This window comes from Leptosomus discolor, chromosome Z (assembly GCF_034619465.1).
Source record: "Leptosomus discolor isolate bLepDis1 chromosome Z, bLepDis1.hap2, whole genome shotgun sequence".
In the NCBI taxonomy this organism is placed as follows: Eukaryota; Metazoa; Chordata; class Aves; order Leptosomiformes; family Leptosomidae; genus Leptosomus; species Leptosomus discolor.
Genome location: NC_141419.1, coordinates 80,479,684 through 80,499,859, shown reverse-complemented (window position 1 = coordinate 80,499,859; position 20,176 = coordinate 80,479,684). Strand labels below are relative to the sequence as shown.

Below are 20,176 nucleotides of genomic sequence, written 5' to 3'. Positions count from 1 at the left end.
TTCAATCACTGCAGCTCCAATTACGATTTCTGTATCACAATTATCCTTCATTACACGAAGAACATTAAGACATGCAAGTAATTTTGACCAATCTTAATTGTTTTACATCAGTAATTCATGGTTAACTACCTGCTTGTCTCTATATTCCTTGCTTCTACTTTTTCTACATTACAATATTTCTTGGATTGCATAGTTATACAAACATTGCATAATTTGTCCCTTTTCACTAAAAGAACACGTGGCCAGCACATCATACAAGGAAACATAGACATCTAGTGATACCTTTTGACCTCACCTTTCTCCCAGTAAAGTAAGTCTTCTAAAAATAGTACTAGCAGAGTCTCAAACTCTTCAGTGATGGGACATGCCATTTAAAATTTGTAAAATTTCAGCATCCTTCTAGATGCAAATGGAGAAACAAAATCTACACAGTCTTACATATTCTGTAAAGTGTGACAGATCAAGTGTTTGTCTCTTTGATGGAATTAACATTAGAAAGTGTTACTAACTTAGAATAATTCCATTGATTTAAAACAAACTATTCTTTATACAATGAACACATTTCAACACAATGCAGCAAATATTGTATCTTTTTCCTTTTTCAGAATTAAGTAACACAAAGAAATTCCATGTCAGAAAATGTATCCCTATAGCCATTTTGGTGCCATTAACTTAAAAAGCAAATATGTTATCTTGAGCTTATTAGCTAAGCAGTATTCAACGTTTGGAAAGTCCAGGAACGCAGCATTATGCACATCAACCTACTCTCTTTACTAGGCAGGATATTATTACCTGAATACGCTGAAAGAATTATTAGTTGTAATAAACTTGAGGATAAAGTCTGACAAAATGATAAATTCTAACAGAAAGAAAGAACGAAAGACAATAATGTTTTTTTCAGGTCCTTTTCACATTTTTTCTTCTTCATTTAAGAAATGAAAAAGTTAAGCTTTCAGCGGGCCTGAATTTTACAAAGGTTTGAAGCAATGTCCAAGTCAACAAAATTGCACTTCCAGAAGTATGAAAAGAGGTAGATACCTTGTCATGGGGATCATTTTACGGGAATTACCGCTGTCTTGGAGGAAGGATTGAAAACGTTAACAGAAAAGGACACATTAATGGAAAAAAATAAAAACAAAGAAGAAGAAAGAAAGCAACAAGGTGCTCCTCAGATCTCTACTTTGTGAAAGGTACAAAACAGTGTATTTGCCGTGCCCGGTTGCTGAAAAAAGTTTTTAATAATTTATCATATCAACTAGATAGAACAAATCTTTGGGCTTTTATTCCCTGGGAAAAAAAATTTTGACTCAGTCTGCTTCAAGATTGATCACATAATATAAGCCATGTCATTCTGATAGCTAACAGCCAAATTTCTATCCCTTTCATACACTTGGACATGTATGTATACACATCAGACTATGACCAGACCACTTTGTAATTCACTCACAAACTGTCACTATTTGGTTTATCTATTGTGACACAACTATGAATGCAAATCATACTATCTGCAAAGACAAAGATGCACAGTTTTTCTCATTCCTGTCTCAAAGATAGTACAAGTTTAAGCAACCCAGAATTCAACAGACAACAAAATAATCACAGACTTTGTGATTACATGTGCAAAAGTTTTGATTATTCTGGCTGGTGTGGAAAACCTTCGCTGCATCTCAAGATTCAGTTGCTGGCACAGCTAAAGTAGCTTCCCTTCTTTGAATCACACATCAGTATCATCAGTCCTCTGGGGAAATGCTACAGGGATTTGAAACATATCCACCTAACTACACTTCATTGTAATTGTGCTTTCCATATTTATGATATTGGCAAACAACCATATTCACTAATCTGAAGGGTGAACAACTTATCTGCATTCATGGCCAAACAACAAAATTTTAAGTAATTCTGCTACCTTGCAGTTCAGTCCTCAATACCTTCTCCGCAAAAAAATCCAAAATTAAATACAAATTTCCATGAAAATCCTGTTGTCACTCACAAGGTTCCTTTTTAGCTCCATATGCTTGGGTCCATATTTACAGTCAATTTCATAGGCTCTTAAAAGCTGATGTTGAATATTCTCAATAAAAACTCTTGCAAAATATTGTCCAGATTGCATCTATCAGCAACTGGCTAGACAGGATTCAATTGTATTGAACATCATTTAAGTAATTTGTTACAACATTTTTAAGAATGCTGCTTGCAAATTATACATGTTATTTCATTTGAGATGTTAAATTAATTTCTACCATCTTGAGCCAAAACAGGCAAACCAAATGGGTTACTGGAAAAAGTAACAAAAAGAGTAATGTCATTGATGTGGTAAGATGAAAAATCACACCAGATCAATGAAGGGCTCTGGAAAAATTAGGCCAGGTGCAAGGTAAGATATAAAATACAGCCAAAACAAACTAAGGTGAAAAATACTTCGCAGAGAAGCTTAATCCTTTCAAATAGCAGACTAACAGAGCAGATGGAAAAGGTACAGCTGTTTGTTTCATTAGCAAATCTATAACTAAATGCAATTAAGGATTTAAACTGTTATGAATCACTTCTAATACTAACTGTCACAAAGCTTTAGCCTAATTAATTTCTGAAGACCAACTGGCATTATCTACAGATTACTAATTATATGATTAGCATATCAATAATTTGTACTAAAATTGCTGGAAAGGATTAGTTAAATTATACAATTGCTCCATGTTCCCCTTTTGGTTCTGTCGTTACTCCAAGTAGACGTAAAGAAGGCAAAAGAGAGGAGCTGAATTTAGGAAGAAAGCGATGATTATACAAAGTAAACTGTACGTGTTACGCGGAATGTGCATCATACATACCAAAATCATTGTCTTACACACACCTATTCAGATTTTCATTGTTCATAAAAGAACTCTGTCTTGGTACATTCGGTTCATCATCTAGATGATACTCCATAGTGGTTTGTAAGTCTCCAGAGGAAGCTACCCAAGACATAGTGTATCCATATTTTAATACATCTCTTTAAAATCCAGATCAAATACTTCAGGTATTGAGATTTTCATCATGATGCTTTCCTATTTTCAAGTTTGTTTTTAACTCCACAATTGCAAAGATAACTTCTTCAGCTCACTGAATCTCAGCTGATTTCAAGAACAAATTCTGTCACATCACATAGGGTGAACAGTTTGAAGTGCAGCGGTAAAACTCCTCTTATCAGTCTACACTTTATTCACATACCCAGTCCTAGCTATTCATGCTCTATTATCAGTTATGAAGGAGTCAGTCTTAATCCTGACCCAAATTTGCACAAAGCACATCACAGGCCACCAAGTGCTCTATAAACAAAACAGCACTCAAAGCCATTTAGACTTGACCATAGAGTATCAAATCACCATCTACTTTGTTCATGTGGATAAGGACTGAGAGGAGTCAATAAATTCCTTGTATTGACTTGTATTTTTGTATCCAATTATTTATTTTTCCATTCTGGGACTGCATGGCTTTGGATGTCTAACAGGAATATCACTTCAAACGACTCAGGGAGGGTGGGCACGGAGGGCAGAAAATACACACTTTACTTAGTGTGTAAGAAGTACTAATTCTGCCCTTCGGGCTGATACTAGGGTAACTCCATAGCCTCACAGGTATACTATTCCTCACAAATTTAGAAAAGCCTCATCTTTGATGGCTGTGCCTGCAGCGAGGTTTCCCTTGATTTCAAAATCACGTACCTGTCTTCAGAAAAAAAACCAAATCAACAGACAGCATCAATTACTGCAAAGTTCACATCATCTCTTAGAGCAGGTTGCTGTTCCTGATGCACAGTTGAATTACACAGTACCAAGTCATTTATCACACCAGCTTACTAACTTAAGCTAAAATATTTAAAAGACAGTAGAGGACATCATTATTTCTTTCCTAATATCAATACAAATTGGAAAACAGACTTTCATGACCATTCCCTCTCCAATATTATTGCTCTTTCCTCTTTTGACAATAAGTACTGTTAAAGTGAAGATAAAGCAAAGATCTTCTCCCAAGGCCAATAAAAGTAATCACAAATCGAATCATGTCAATCCCATTTTCATTTTTTAAATGTATTTAAGTATGTCTTTCTTACGCATTAAGCAAAAGTCATTAATAAGCCAGTAATGATGAGTATTTTCTCACAACTCTAGGGTACAAATTTATAAAGGGATAGCTTCATACAGAAGGAGTAATGCTACATATATATAGACATGAGTTATGTATGTTTATACATATATATACAGACATAAACCCAAATATATTCACTAAACTTTATTCTGAAATATAAGAAAAAATTTATAGACATGATCTATCAATGTTTAAAAAAAACCCCACCACAACGTAAATACACATTTGACTTTATAATCATGTCATCTGCTTAAAAAATTTAAACTTACATGTGCAAAAAAGGCCATATTCCTGAAGAAACCAGACAGTTATGTGCTTTCTATGATAGCAAAGCAAACAAAAAAACACATACCAAGAATACGTAAAAACATGTCCATTCATAGCAACATTTAATTTAGCATTTAATCTAAAAACATTCAAAGGAAATTCAGAAATGTAAGGTATCTACAATAACTTAACAGCAAAAGTACAGGTAGTATGTTAAAGGCTGTAAAATGAAAAAAATCTTCAGACTGACTGCTCTGGGATCAAAGTGAGAAATAGATAATACACAAGAAGTCCTAGACTGATAATTTCTCTTAAGAGTTTAATTTCTTTTAAGAAAACTTCTTGCAGTCTAATGTAGAATTAAAGAATATTGCTTTAAAAGACGGTAACACCAGATCCACTTTCAATGCTGTAAGACAGTTTCATATGAAATATTCAGAAGACATGTCTGAATTAAAAAAAATTTGGCATTCATTGTATCTAGCAGAAACGTCAAAGAATTTTGATGAAATCCTAACAAACTTATTGAAGTTAAGTCTAAAGAAAAGATTGTTGGGCAAGACCAGCAAAGCAGCACAGTTTAGGTAGCAGCAAATATGGTCTACATCTGCTGGTTTAAGCTGTGGTAATTTCCAGAGACTGTCTCTCAGTTAAACGATAGACTACACAATATTTTTGTAGAGACAATAAAATAAGTGGACAGCTCAGTATCCAGCTGTGGATAACACACTGAGAATTAGTCACAAGTTATATTAACTGATGAGCTGCTACAAATAAAAGATGTTTAAAGTCAAATGCTAAACTAAGAAAAAAAAAATTACCGAACTAAAAAATACATTTTTAATCTTCACCTCATACATGTTGTCAGGCATCATCATCTCTTGTGTTTAAATCGCATCATAAATGGATTTCCAAGTCACGGAGAGGTAATAAACAGTAATTACTGCTAATAACTATAAATTACAACATACAATTTTCTACTCCATTTAAACATATAGTCTTCCTATACAAGCCATCAAAGGGCCACACCTGTCACAAACAAGATCCAAGATATTGATCACAATGTCAAGTCAGACAGGTTCCTAATGATTTAGCAGCTGCATTTTGTTGCGAGGACTAGTGTTTTGTGTCCCAGAATTTCGTTTTATTTTCTTTAAAAATAAGCATAAAATGGACTTACCATGAAGTAGATTAAGTAACAAAACAAGTCCCCAAATTAGAAAAATATTAGCATTTCATACTATATCCAATTTGAAATTGTAAATAAAAAATAAAAAATTGTGTAAGAACAGAAATAAAACTGTTCATATATATGAAAAAAAATTTACAAGTTTACAACTTGATTGAAAGTAAATCTTCAAATAAAAACCTCAAGTGGTACAGTACTTTAGCCAAAATATTAAAGGAAAAGATAATCCTAAATCTTTTAAGTCGATTGCATTGTATCTCCACAATAAATTACTATATACGTGTTCTGGCCAGGAGCTAGAACAGTATAAACAGATGTCTTACTGAGGCATGAAAAACACAGCCAAATTAAGTCTCTAAGTGTGTGTGATTTGGATATATAAAAAGGTAAAAGTCAACTTTCCATCAAAAATTATCATCAAATCCTTTCCTAGATTTTTAGATAACCAACACTTTGAGGATTGAGCAAGGAAATATATCAACATTTTCCAGCTAAGCAAATAGCTCTCACTTTCTTTAACTCCCTTTTCACTTCCAGAACACTTTATTTTCTTATTGCTTATGAGTGGACTGTGAATTAAAAGGCCTGTGCTTCATCTTATTTATTCTACTCATTTGTTGTTCTACAGCTTCACACAACAGATTCTGGTCAAAACAATGGGGTTTCTTTTCTGAAAACAAACAAACAGACAAACCAACCCCCCAAAAAACCCAGAACCTCTTCCTCTAACTTTTTGCACATTTAAGTTTACTAGTCATTGCTTGCATCTGTTGGGAAAGTGACATTCTTATTCTGTAAAGCACGCCCTATCCACTAAAACTGCTTTAATAAGAATTGCTTCAATAATGGTTGTGTAATCTCTACTCAGAACCTGATTATTAACGTTTTTATCTTACTGCTTTACATACTTGCTAGCTTGAAGGTCTTGAAATACTTCCAGGTTTTCAATGTGCTACCAATACAGTATGCATATGTTTCATACTATATAATGAAAGTATTTATCACATGTGCAGTTTATGAGAACACTGTGATAAATCCAGGTACAGTAAGCCATTTGCTTGCAAATTTCTGTTTATCTTAACAAAATCCTGTGTTAGAAAAGAATGTCATCAACTGTTATTTACTGTGATATGATATGCATGCCTTTTTAAGCTTTACATTATGTCTTGCTCAGTAACGACAATACTTCACAAAATCACCTATGATAAGCATGACATTTTAGGGCCTTAAGCTTAACTTCTTTGATCACATTTTTTTAATGTAAATATATTATTTTCTTCTGGCTGCTATAAAACAGCAGACTGTTAAAGGGCTGCTGACAGGACTTGCTAGACTTCATAATGCTGGAGCAAAATTACTTCCCATAAACTCACATGTTCTCTTCTTTCTCTTATGGAGGTATCGTATATATTTAGATTGGGAGTTTTACTTCCATTGCCAAGACCTGATGTAAAATTAATTACAATATGAAGCCTTCGTGGAAAAAGATTGAGTTAAAATGTAGAAGAATTTTATGTTTTCTAGTATTTCTGAAATATGAAATCAATATGAAAAGAAATGGAATCTGAACTGAGTAAAGCAGAAAAATTCTCTCTTCAGTGAGGAATTATAACAACACAGAAAGAAGAGGGGTAGCAGAAAGACATGTAAAGGACAACGAGCAAGTCTTGCATAGGAGAAAATAAAAGCTGATAAAATTAAAGACAGTATTCTTCCTGAGTACTCACAAACTTGCACAAACAGTCATCAATAAAAATTATAGTAATACTATTCAAATAAGGAGCAGGAAGCAAGGAACATACCACAAAGCAGAGGCTGGCAAAATATTAATAAAAGTCAACTAGGGTCTAAAATGGAACTTCTGTAAGAAGTACAGTGGGGTTTTCATTATTTTTATTTTTAGGAATGTCACCCTCTCACACAACATGGTTTCAGCTGTTACTACATTTTTTTCCTCAAACATTATTCCAGAGAATTACAATTGCAGCACTATGAATGCAAACAGAACATATTCGTTCCCAAGGCAGATAATCACAGGAAGCAGTTGCATAATGCCAAAAACAGAATTACATGAATCTTAGGTTCCATGCATCATATTATGCAGTAAATTATTAAATTTTATTTGCATGGCCTATACATATAAGTGAGACTAATTTCACACTGTATAAACAGTAAAGTCTGTCAGGCACACTTATTTCTTGTTTCAAAATTAAAACTATTTTTCTGTGCTTCACCTGGCCCATTCAAGTAATATCATGCATTAACCTGTAAAAGAAAAAAAAAATTCAAACCAAAGGACAGAATTTATTTGATTTAAAATAACTTAATAAAAAGTATGCTGCACTTGATTTTATATGCTTGGGCCTCTTCTTATTCCAAATACAATGAAAAAGAATTACACCCTCACAGAAACCAAAAACGTACACCTAAATCTTAGAAATGCACCTTTCTCTAAATGAAGCATAAGGATTACTCTGTTTCTACAAGATTCTTCTGATGTGTGTACAATATATGGATTATGCATTTGTAGGAGCTACGAGCTTTAGTGAAAGAATTTTCTGCTACCATCCAATGGTAAACTGACCAAAAGATAGAGTACATGGACTTCATTTAAGTATTTTATTATCTACCATGCAGGAGAATTCTTGTCACAGAAAATGTGACAATTTTTCACTATTTAAATGGAAATGAAAGAAGAATTTATTAAATTGCTATGAGCAGCAAGAATTCTATTCAAGGTTGTACTAAATCTTCAAATCCTCTACTGGATATAATTTCAAAAAACCAACTACAGTCTACAAACGACTTACTAGTACCTGTATAAGAAAACATTTAATATCAGTAAGTACCCACTCTTATAACTGCAGTTGAAATGGCTGTTTTGAATAGTGCAGCCTGAGCATCTGTATTTGATATTGTAAAAGAGATCTAACAGTATGGCGACAGGTAAAAAAAGAGAAAGGGCAGAATGAACTTCACTGTCAGAAACCATCAGTGAGAAGAAGAAAAAGAAAGAGTGATGTGGCTTATCACCTCTTTACTGACAGTGAAGACAGGTCTACTTGAGCATATACCAAGACTAACACTACTTCAAATTCAGTGAGGTTCTCAGAAGAGGCAGGAAGAAAATGGTGCATTCTGGATCATAGAATCATAGAACCACAGAATGGTTTGGGTTGGAAGGGACAGTAAAGATCATCCAGTTCCAATCCCGCTGCCCTGGGCAGGGACACCTTCCACCAGGCCAGGTTGCTCAAACCCCATCCAGCCTGGCCTTGAACACTGCCAAGGAGGGGGCAGCCACAGCTTCTCTGGGCAACCTCTTCCAGTGTCTCACCACCCTCACAGTGAAGAATTTCTTCCTAATATCTAATGTAAATCACCTCTTTTTCAGTTTGAAACCATTACCCTCATCCTATCACTACATTCCCTTGTAAAAAGTCCCTTCCCATCTTTCTTATAGGCCCCCTTTAAGTACTGGAAGGCCACTATAAGGTCTCCCCAGAGCCTTCTCTTCTCCAGGCTGAACAACCCCAACTCTCTCAGCCTGTCCTCATAGGGGAGGTGCTCCAGCGCCCTGATCATCTTTGTGGCCCTCCTCTGTACTCGCTTGAGCAGGTCCATGTCTTTCTTTTGTTTGGGGTCCCAGAGCTGAACACAGTACTGCAGGTGGGGTCTCACCAGAGTGGAGCAGAGCAGGAGAATCACGTCCCTTGACCTGAGGGCCACACTTCTCCTGATGCAGCTCAGGACACAGTTGGCCTTCTGGGCTGTGAATGCACATTGCCAGCTCACGTACAGCTTTTCATCCACCAGCACCCCCAAGTCCTTCTCCGCAGGGCTGCTCTCGATCCACTCATCGCCCAGCCTGTATCCGTGCTTGGGGTTGCCCCGACCCAGGTGCAGGACCTTGCACTTGGCCTTGTTGAACTTCATGAGGTTTGCATGGGCCCACCTCTCCAGCCTGTCAAGGTCCCTCTGGATGGCATCCCTGCCCTCCAGCATGTCAACCACATCACTCAGCTTGGTGTCATTGGCAAACTTGCACTCAATCCTACTGTCCATGTTGCTGACAAAGATGTTAAACAGCACCAGTTCCAATACTGATCTTTGAGGAATGCCACTTGGACATCCAGCCGTTGACCATGACTGTTTGAGTGCGTCTATCCAGCCAACTCCTTAGCCACCAAGTGGTCCATCCATCAATTCCATGTCCCTCCAATTTAGAGACAAAGATGTCTTGTGGGACAGTGTCAAATTCTTTGCACAGCTCCAGGTAGGTGACGTACAGTTACTCTTTCCTTATCCATCAATGCTGTAATACTGTCATAGAAGGCCATCAAATTTTCAGGCACAATTTGCCCTTATTGAAGTGTCAAGGGTTGAGGCTGGGCCAGCCACCAATGAATGGCAGATGGTCTCTATTAACCCCTCTCCCCTCCCAGAAGGGGAAGGGAGAGAGAATAAGAGAGGGAGACTTACGGTTCGAAAAACTAAACAGCTTTAATGAAACAGTAACAATGAAATAAAAGATAATAATAATAAAAATAATGAAATATATACAAAACTAATACCAAACCAAACCTCCCATCCCCAATCCCCATATGTCACCACCAACACTGCAGGACTGTCACTGGGGCAGTCCCAGGGTGGACTCGGCAGCAGACAGGAACCGAGTGCAGGAGCTGGATTCAGGAACCGGGTTCAGGAATGTACGGATTTGGATTGAAGACAGAAGAACTGATGGAGTCCTCCTTGGATGCCAGCCATCGAAGAAGAGTGCTTAACCCTTGTGATCCCTCAGCTTTATACTGAATAGGGCATCTATAGGATGGAACACTCTGTTGATCAGTTTTGGGTCACCTGCCCGGTTTGCTCCTCCCTGCAGGTGCGACCTTTTACGTGCTTGCGACCCTTTTCACATCCAATACACCAACATGGGGCAAAAGATTTAGCACTGACCTTGACTGCTATAGGAGCAAGTAAAAGCAAGAGCCTCTCTGCATACTGTTCCTTCGTATTAACTATAAACATCAAGTGTTATCACTACTAGAGGCAGACACTGGAAAAACATGCTGTGATTTCAGAAAGTGCAGTTACTTACAAGAGAACTGAAAAGTAAAATCACTGAACAGAATTAGTTCTGGTTTAGCTCAAACCAAGACATGAAGCCATCTGGCTGTTGCCAATCACCTCCTTATCTTCCACGTGCCGTAGCACAGTTTCCAGCAGGATCCGCTCCACGATCTTGTCAGGCACAGAGGTGACACTGACTGACCTGTAATTCCCCAAGTCTTCCTTTTTTCCCTTTTTAAAAATGGGGGTTATGTTTCCTTTTTTCCAGTCAGTGGGAACTTCACCGGACTTCCATAACTTCTCAAATACAATGGATAGTGGCTTAGCAACTTCATCTGCCAGTTCCCTCAGGATCCCTGGATGCACCTCATCGGGTCCCATGGACTTGAGCACCTTCAGGTTCCTTAGATATCAATCCTGATCTTCTACAGTGGGCTGTTCTTCATTTTCTCAGTGCAGGTGGAACACTTGCTGGTGAAGACTGATGTAAAAAAGTTGCTGAGTACCTCAGCCTTCTCCATATCCTGGGTAACCAAGTCTCCCATATCCTCCCAAAGAGGGTCCACATTTTCCTTAGTCTTTCTTTTATCATCGACTTAGCTATAGAAGCTTTTCTTTTTGCCCTTGATGTCCCTGGCCAGATTTAATTGTATCAGGGCTTTGGCTTTCCTAACCCGATCCTTGTCGGCTCAGACAATTTCTCTGTATTCCTCCCAGGCTACCTGTCCTTGCTTCCACCCTCTGTAGGTTTCCTTTTTGTGTCTGACTTTGTCCAGGAGCTCCTTGTTCATCCACACAGGCCTCCCGGTGTTTTTGCCTGACTTCGTCTTTTGTGGGGATGCATTGCTCCTGAGCTTGGAGGAGGTGATCCTTGAATATTAACCAGCTTTCTTGGGGCCCTCTTCCTCCAGGCCTGTATCCCATGGATAACTGTGCACAATAAAAATTAACTATCTGAAATTTACTTACTACTCAGCTGCCATTTTTTTTTTTTAACATCTGACTGAAGAGAACTTCCATTCATCTACACCAAGCACACAACAATTCTATGCATAAAAGAATGACTACAAGAAAAATGTTTACGTAATTTAAGTTCTAACTATTATGACACAGATGTGTGTGTGGACATGGGCAATTATTGGGCTGACTGAAAACATCCTTTGCCAGTATGTTTTACATACAATTTCCTAAGGCAGAGAAACAGTGAGTCAGAATTTCAAGGCTCTGTTCAAGCCATAAAACTAAGGCAATTTGTGTTGCCTCAATTCCCTTTATTCCATCCTTAATGTAACCCTCTTCTTGGCTATCTGTACCAGTCCCATTCCTTGATGCATCTTTATTCAATTCCAGTCTCTAATCTTCAACTTTTTCACCCCTTGCCTACTGCCTTTCCTAACTACTCCTAGCGTCCCACTAAGGGATCAGAGTCTACATCCCAGAATCTCCACCCTCCTGCTGGAAAACATTTACAAGTGTGGAAGGAAAGAAATTGGCAATAAAAATGAAAATAAACTATTAAGAAGAATGAGATGCTCAAAAACGGGTAATCATTTCAGTGGCATCACAGTGACCTCTCTAAAATAAAAATGGCCTTAATTCTCCATTCCTTTGTTTTACACAGTTGCTTAAAGCTGTATCTACATGTCAGTCTCTAATTTCCCTGTAATTTTCTGTGTCCTTAAGACATGTATGTTCTCATTATTCAGACAGGTTCTAATGACCTTTTCTCTTCAAGAACCTTCAGTGAAAGTTACTAATTCTATACACTTAAAAAAAGAAAAGGGAAGGGAAGTAGGCGGCGTAAGAGATCCCCTTGGCTTAACTGTGAGCTTCTGGGTATGCTCATAACCAAAAGGGAATCGTACTGTGGATGGAAAAGTGGAACATTACCTTTTGAAAACTATAAGGGCATTGCCAGGGTATGCAGAGATGCAGTTAGGAAAGCAAAAGCTCAATTTGAACTGAAATTGAGAGATGTCAGAAACTTCAAGAAAGGGTTCTTCAGATACATTAACAACAACCAGAAACAGAAGGAGAGTATTGGCCCACTATTAAACAGGAAAGGTGAACTAGTCACCAACAACACTGAAAGGGCAGAGGTCCTTAACACCTTCTTCACCTCTGTCTTCACCAGTGCTGTTGGGTTCCAGGCCACAGGAACAAAAATCCAGATTGATGCAGACACAGACCCTCCATCAGTGAAGGAAGAGTTGGTGTGTCAACTGTTACAGGAGCTTGACCTGTTCAAATCGATGGACCCAGATGCCCTCAACCCAAGGGTGTTAAGAGAGCTGGCTGATGTTGTTGCAAGGTCACTTTCCATAATCTTTAAGAAGCTGTGGAGATCAGGAGATGTGTCTGAAGACTGGAAGAAGGTTGATGTCACCCCTATCTACAAGAAGGGTTACAAGGAGGACCCAGGTAATTATAGACCCATTAGCCTCACATCAACCCCTGGGAAAGTTACGGAGCAAGTCCTCTTGGGGACTATCACAAGTAAACTGAAGCATGTGTTCGGGAAAAGCCAACATGGATTCACCAGGGGCAAATCATGCTTAGCAAACCCCATCGCTTTCTATAACAAAGTAACCCACTTGGTTGATGCAGGGCGAGCAGTGGACATTGTCTACCTGGACCTCTCCAAGGCTTTTGACATGGTCCCCCACAGCCTCCTCCTTGAAAAGCTGACATGTTACAACCTAGACAAGTGGTCTGTGTGGTGGGTGGGGAGCTGGCTGACAGGCCGTACCCAAACAATGGTAGCAAATAGTTCATTCTCAAACTTGCAACCAGTCACAAGTGGGGTCTCCCAGGGATCAACACTGGGCCCAATGCTGTTTAATATCTCCATAAGTGATTTGGATGTTGGGATCAAGAGCACCCTGATGAAGTCTGCGGATGACACCAAAACAAGCGGGGTAGCTGACATTCCAGAAGGGAGAGCCACCCTTCAGGAAGACCTGGACAGGCTGGCGGAGCAGGCTAGCAGGAACCTTATGAACTTCAACAAGGACAAGTGTAAGGTCTTGCACCTGGGAATAAATAACCCAGGAACGCAGCTCAGACTGGGATCCACCTGGCTGGAGAGCAGCCCTGTGGAAAGGGACCTGGGGCTCTTGGATGACAAGCTCAACATGAGTCAATCACATGCTGCAGCGGCAAAGAAAGTCAACAGGATACTTGGTTGCATTAACAAGGGCATTACGAGCAGAGATAAAAAAGTCATTATCCCACTCTACTCAGCACTGGTCAGATCACACCTTAAGTACTGCGTTCAGTTTTGGTCCCGCTATACAAAAAAGATATGGACAAGCTGGAAAGGGTCCAGAGAAGGGCCACAAAGATGATCAGAGGACTGGAAGACCTGCCACAGGAAGAAAGGCTGAGAAAACTGGGTTTGTTTATCCTTGAGAAGACAAGGCTTCGGGGAGACCTTATTACCATGCACCAGTACATAAAGGGTGGCTACCAAGAAGATGGAGACTCCCTTTTTATAAGGAGTCACACGGAAAAGACAAGCAGTAATGGATACAAGTTACTCCTGGGGAGACTCTGATTGGACTCCAGAAGAAATTTTTTCACCATGAGGACAATTAGAGACTGGAATTATCTCCTAAGGGAACTGGTGGATTCCCCTACATTGGACAGTTTTAAGACTCAGCCTGGCAGAGTGCTTGGTCATATAATTTAAACTGTATTTTTACCTTGAAAGGTTGGACTAGATGATCCTTGAGGTCCCTTCCAACCTGGTACTCTATGATTCTATGAAAAAAAAAAAAGCTGCTTTAGTAAGTAGTAGGCTTACAAATGAAATCACAGCACCAATATTTCAAATGTTATTCAATATTATCTGCCACTATCCACCATAGTGGACAGTGATTCCAGACAAACACATCACACTGGAGACAGGAATTCTGATTTGGAACTGAAAAATTCTTCAGACCTTGGCTTAAATGTGAAAGTGCTGTAACTGAACTAAACTGAACTGTATTGTCTTAGGTACAACAAGCGAGTTATGGTGAAATCTTCTTCTTCCTTATTTGGTTACCAGTATGGAAAACCAAAACATCAGTGTGCTGCAACCCTATACTTGTTCCTCATACGGGAAGCATTTTGACCTGCTTCTTCAGTGTCAGAACTTCTCTGCAGTTCTTTTGCCTTCATCTTGCCCAGTGATTTATTGAGACTTATTCAAGTTGAACCATACTAATAGTCAGCTTTGCAGTACAGAAAAAAAATGCACCCAGTTACAGTATTTTCCTGCACACAGTGTACCTGTAATTTTCCAGACTGCATCATATTCTCATCAGTATTTGAACACAGGTGACACACTTGTTTAAAATAAAGAGGCTGCTTAAGAAGCAATTGCAGTTCTTGGATATATATTGTATGTAGCCACATTAGCATTGCCAAGTATTTGTTCTACAACTACTTAAAGTGGGGGACTTTTTTTTTTTCACAGTACTTCTACAGCACACTAGCTACAGTACTTCTACACAGACCCCAGCATTCTTCATGCAGATAATAAAAAATGGAGAATATGCCATAGGAACCACAGTTCCTCTCCAGAGATACAATCCCCAACCCCAAAACAGGGAAGGAGAGAGAATAAAGATGGACAGTAAATGTACATCTAAAATAATACATTATACACCTATTGGAAGCAAGATAGCCCTTGAAACATCAGTTCAACCTGCAAGTCAGGTGTGTAATGTTCTTGTTTAAAAATAACACAACTACTAGAGCACTGAAAGCAATGAGACTGCGGTTTCAAAATACACAAAACATTGCACTTCACACAATTTGTCCATATAAAGCCAGGTTAAGCTACGGAACTCCTTACCACAGACCACTGTCAATGTTAAACATTTACACAGATTCAAAGCTGTCTGCATGTGTTCATGTACTAGCTCATGTGAATGCAGAAAGTCCTTCAGCACAATTGATGGTGGCTGGCAGAATGTTCTGTAGGGAGTCTTAGTATATGGGTTCCCCTAATTTCTTCTCTGGAATTTGTTACTGATCATTGTCAGAAACAGGAAACAACCAGACAAACACATGGTCACAATCAATATAGCTGTTGTCTTGTGGCAAGAGAGAAAACCAAGGCAGGAGTCAGGACACGGTTCCACAGTCATGGTGTTTTAAATGTTGGTACAGGTAATGGAACTGAGAGATGTAGCTAGCAAACAGCTGTGGAAACGTGGTTAGAACAAACCTCAAGATCATAGGTTTTTCTTTAGGGCTTGATCCTCTACCGTCCTCAGTACAGACATGAGGATCCAGAGGTGAGTATCTGTGCAGCATGAATACAGTTGAAACAGAGTTTCAAAGAGGATGTGATCATTGGATCAAGCCAGAAGGAATAAATAACATTAAGTAAAAAAAATAATCAGACTAGAGAGGGAAAAGTGGAAAAGAAGCCCTAGGAGAAGCGGAGGCTATTTAGCATCTTTGTAACTTCCCAGAAAAGAGACAAGGCAAGCAAACAATAAAGAACATAAAATTACAAAAAAATCATACTTAAGTTTATGTTTATAAACAATCTTAGTGATGCAACAACAAGTTCTAGTGCAAAAAAGGAAACTCCTTAACTCACATGTTCTCTAATTACTCTGTATCAGTTTAGTGCTGCTACTGCACGGCTTCAATCTAAATGCAATTTAATTTAAGAATTGAGCTACAGAATTCTCCATCTGACTTTTCTTCATCTTCACTGTATTAAGAAGAAATCCTGCCCAACTAATGCATCCTTCATTTTAGTATCTTGAACATTTGAAAGTATTTTGATTGTCCTTTTGTCATAAAAGCTTAAGTTTATTGATAGTAACTTCAAAAACAGGATTTTGCCCTTTTATTCTTTATGCATACCACTAAGTCCATATTTTTTGAAACTAATCTCCACAAAAGCTGTAGGCTTGACTATGTCATAACCCCTTCTTTTGTTCTTCATACACGCAGTTTCTTTACAGATGGACACAAGGAATAAAATGTAACAGATAAGCCTTGGCACTTCAATCTCTGTGCTCACCAGATTGCTGTTTGATGTCTTCTATTCCTTTGACCATTATAAATACAACGGATAGACAATTCTTGGCTCTTTCAAAGCAAGTCCACATGAAGATGCATGAAGTTTAAAATAAACACAGAGTTTTAGGTGAAAAATTCAGATGCTTTCCACAGCCCAGTATTAGTGTCTAAAACCCACATTATCCAAAGTACAGTGTTCTGTGGAAAAACAGTTTGGAATTTCCAGGACATTTCCACTAGCATTCCTAGCATTAACAGAACAGAGAATAAATAACCTTATTATTTAAAAATACTTGTGTTTTCAGCAAGGGTAGAATCAAAGAAACAGTTACCTTACTTCTTGTCTGTAAATGTTTTCCTTTAAACACTCTCTGGACTCAGCTTTCACAGAGCAGAACATAGACATCTTTCCAAGCTCTTAAATCCATGGAAAGAATGAAGTAAAAATTGATTACTACATTATTCCATCACTACTCACAATTCTGTAAGAAAGCTACATAGATTTGTTAAAAGCTAAGACAGACTTAGATGAAACAGCAAACCACTACTGAACTCAAATATGAAATTCCACATCTTTCTCACAATTCTAGCTTATCTAAGATTTTACTATGTCCATCGCAGCAAACAGAACAACCAATGTTATTTTTAAACAAAATTAGCTGTTTAGAAATCCATTGAATATGATTATTAACATGAAGGAATACAGTGCATAAAAAAATCCTAAAGATACAGGCAATACCAGCTTTTCAAAGTCAGAGGTGATATGGAAACAAGTCCTAAACATAATGTAAATCAGTTCTGGTTTGCATTTTTTAAATCAACACAAACTTCTGTTAATGACTACTTACAGCAACATTTAACTACATATAAACCTAAATAAATACATATACATTGATTTCTGGAGCCTAGGAAAAAATTCCATGACGAAGCTAAAATAGATTTGTTCTTTGCACTCTGACATCTCAGAAACTTACTCTGATGGTAGATACTCACACCGCAAACATTATAATAAAAGAAAAAAAAATCACAGGTGTTTTTCTTCCCCTAAGATGTGGGTATTTTTATAACTTAACACACACAAAACTTTAAACCTTTAAAACAATATAAATATTAATTTAAACATTTGCCTGGAAAGCACATCCCCTCTCATGAAGTCTCCTTGATTCATTGCTGTGTTGAAGTTGCTTGATTCATTCATGTGCCACTAATTCTACAATGACCATCTCAAGACATAAATGACTGGCCAGTTACACATTTACTCTTACAAAACTCGGTAATTTATTTTTCTTTAAAGCACACCCTCTGTAAAAGCACGGAGATCTACTCTGAAGACTTCTAGAGGAACAAGATCCATAATATTCCAAGTTGTTTAAGTCAACTGTTATTGACACTTTTGAAAATTATGGTTAGTTTGTTGTCTGCCTGCCATTAACCACTAGGTCCTCTTGCTTCTGTCTTTTCTAGATTAAACAACTCTTTAGGATTCTGTATTGCACTGAAAAGTACTTGAAAATTTAATTAAATCAACTACAGATCTTTTGCAGAAAAAGAAACTGGACAATTTAAATCCCTATTGTGTACACTATATTTTCCAGATCACTTCCAGTTCACTTCTCTATTGTCTACATTTTTGTAACAAAATGGGGGCACCAAAACTATACATGACTATTTCAGCGTGATTCTAAAACAAAGATGACCTAATACAAACAAAAGCAGAGCAAAAAACAGTATCAGAGAGGCTTATTCCAAACCAAGCTCCGATCCCCAAACTGGCTTGCTGCAGAGCCACAGGAGCAGCTGTATTGGCACACAAATGCTTCTGAGACTTCTTACACAAACACTGCTGCTGAGAAACACCCTTGTAAATGTGCAGCCCACATTTGAACTGACAGAGCTTTTTTCATCGTTTTTTTGCTCTCCCTCCCCCTTTCACACGGTGCCAACACAGTAACTTGTGCCGTTATATGAACTGGTTTGGGAAAACCACCCTGGATTAATTTTTCCTCACTTTCCTTTTTCCTGTCAGACTGCTTGTCAGCCTAACCGCCCTGTGCTCTACGCCACCTGTGCTAACGCAAGAGCAAACGCAGCGAGGCACCGTGTAAGGCGGGTGTGGAACGGGGAAGTAGTGACTGAAACACGTATCAAACAAACGGCGAGACATGCGGCCACGCAGCTGGCCGAAGGCGGCCGGGAGCACGGCAAACAAGGTGGCCGCCGCTGACAGAACGCTGAGTAACCGGTGCCATCGACCACCTGTACCCGGATGGGTCCGGTCCGGTCCGGTCCTGCCCTGCTCTGCGGCCTCCCCCCTGCCACGATCTCGCCGGCACTCGGCCGCCCCTCCTCAGCCCGGGGACGGCCCCGCGCTCCCCGCCCAGCGCCTCGCGCTCCCGCCAGAAAGGCGCCTGGGCCGGGCGGCCGCCCGGAGCGCGCTGACCCGCGAGCGCGGAGGCGGGCACGCGCTCCTCCTCGCAGCGCGCTCACCTTCCTTCTCGTCTCCCCGCCCCGGCCACACCCGCATCCCCGCCCCACCTGCGGCGCATGCGCAGCCTCTTCGCGGAGTTCGTGGCGGGGGGTGGGGGTGGGGTTGTTGGCCGCTGCAGCGGGCGGGGACGCCGGCCTCTCCTCCGCCGCGCATGCGCCGGGTCCGGTCGTCGTGGCAACGGGACGCGGTGCCAGCCCGTCGTGAGGGCGGCCGCCTGCTGTCATGTCGGAGATTTTGTGCGAGTGGCTGAACGAGGAGGTGACTCTCTCCCGGAGTGTGGGTGAGCGAGGGCCCCGCCGCGTTGGGAGGGGCAGGGGCTCGGGGCGCAGCAGGCTTGCCTGTCGTCGCGAGGGGCCGCCGCAGGGTCAGGCCTTCGTGCCGCCGGCGGATCGAGGGGGTCCCGCGGGCCCAGCTCCCGCTGACCAACCGGCGAACCTCGCGTCCAGGTACCTCCTCAGGTAGATTTTTAATCTTCATGTGCAAGACGGTGATTTTCGAGGTGAAGTTAATCTTCCTCAAAGCACAGGTGCTCTCAGGAGAGAGAAGCTTAAGCTTCATCTGCTAACGAGAACTCCAGAGGATAAAAATGTTTTAATATGTTTGCAAAGCAGTGCTTTTTTTTGAATGGAAGGTGTTGTGCTTGTGCTGGATTTGGAGAAGCATTTCTTCTGCAAGGAGGGAGCGTCTTCCTGTGGAAGAGAAGCACATTAGACCTAGCTTTGTTTGTATTTGCATTTTTTACAGAAAATTTAGTAATTATCATTTATAGATATTGCCACGATTTTAATGACCATTATGACAATGTTTACTTTTTAACACTGAAAATGAGAATTAAATGACTACCTAAAGCTTGTGTTGCAAAATAACTACACTGAAAGCAGATTTATTTGTGAATTGAAAACTACTTACTGCTCAATCAATCTCCTAAAATTCCTCTGAATTATTTAATAAAGTTTGGACTTAATTTTGTTATTAAAATAATGATGAATTGTATTAAGATTAAC

The 20,176-nt window shown here is 39.4% G+C and overlaps 1 protein-coding gene across 1 annotated transcript in view; it reads left to right on the top strand.

Annotated features, from left to right (window-relative positions):
- Positions 1–19,394: 19,394 nt before the first annotated feature.
- Positions 19,395–20,176, top strand: part of SPEF2 (sperm flagellar and cilia associated 2) — a 95,024-nt gene continuing 94,242 nt past the window's right edge. Inside the window, 1 exon segment of the mRNA XM_086479742.1 lies at positions 19,395–19,452. Coding sequence (XP_086335868.1) covers positions 19,395–19,452 — 58 coding nt within the window.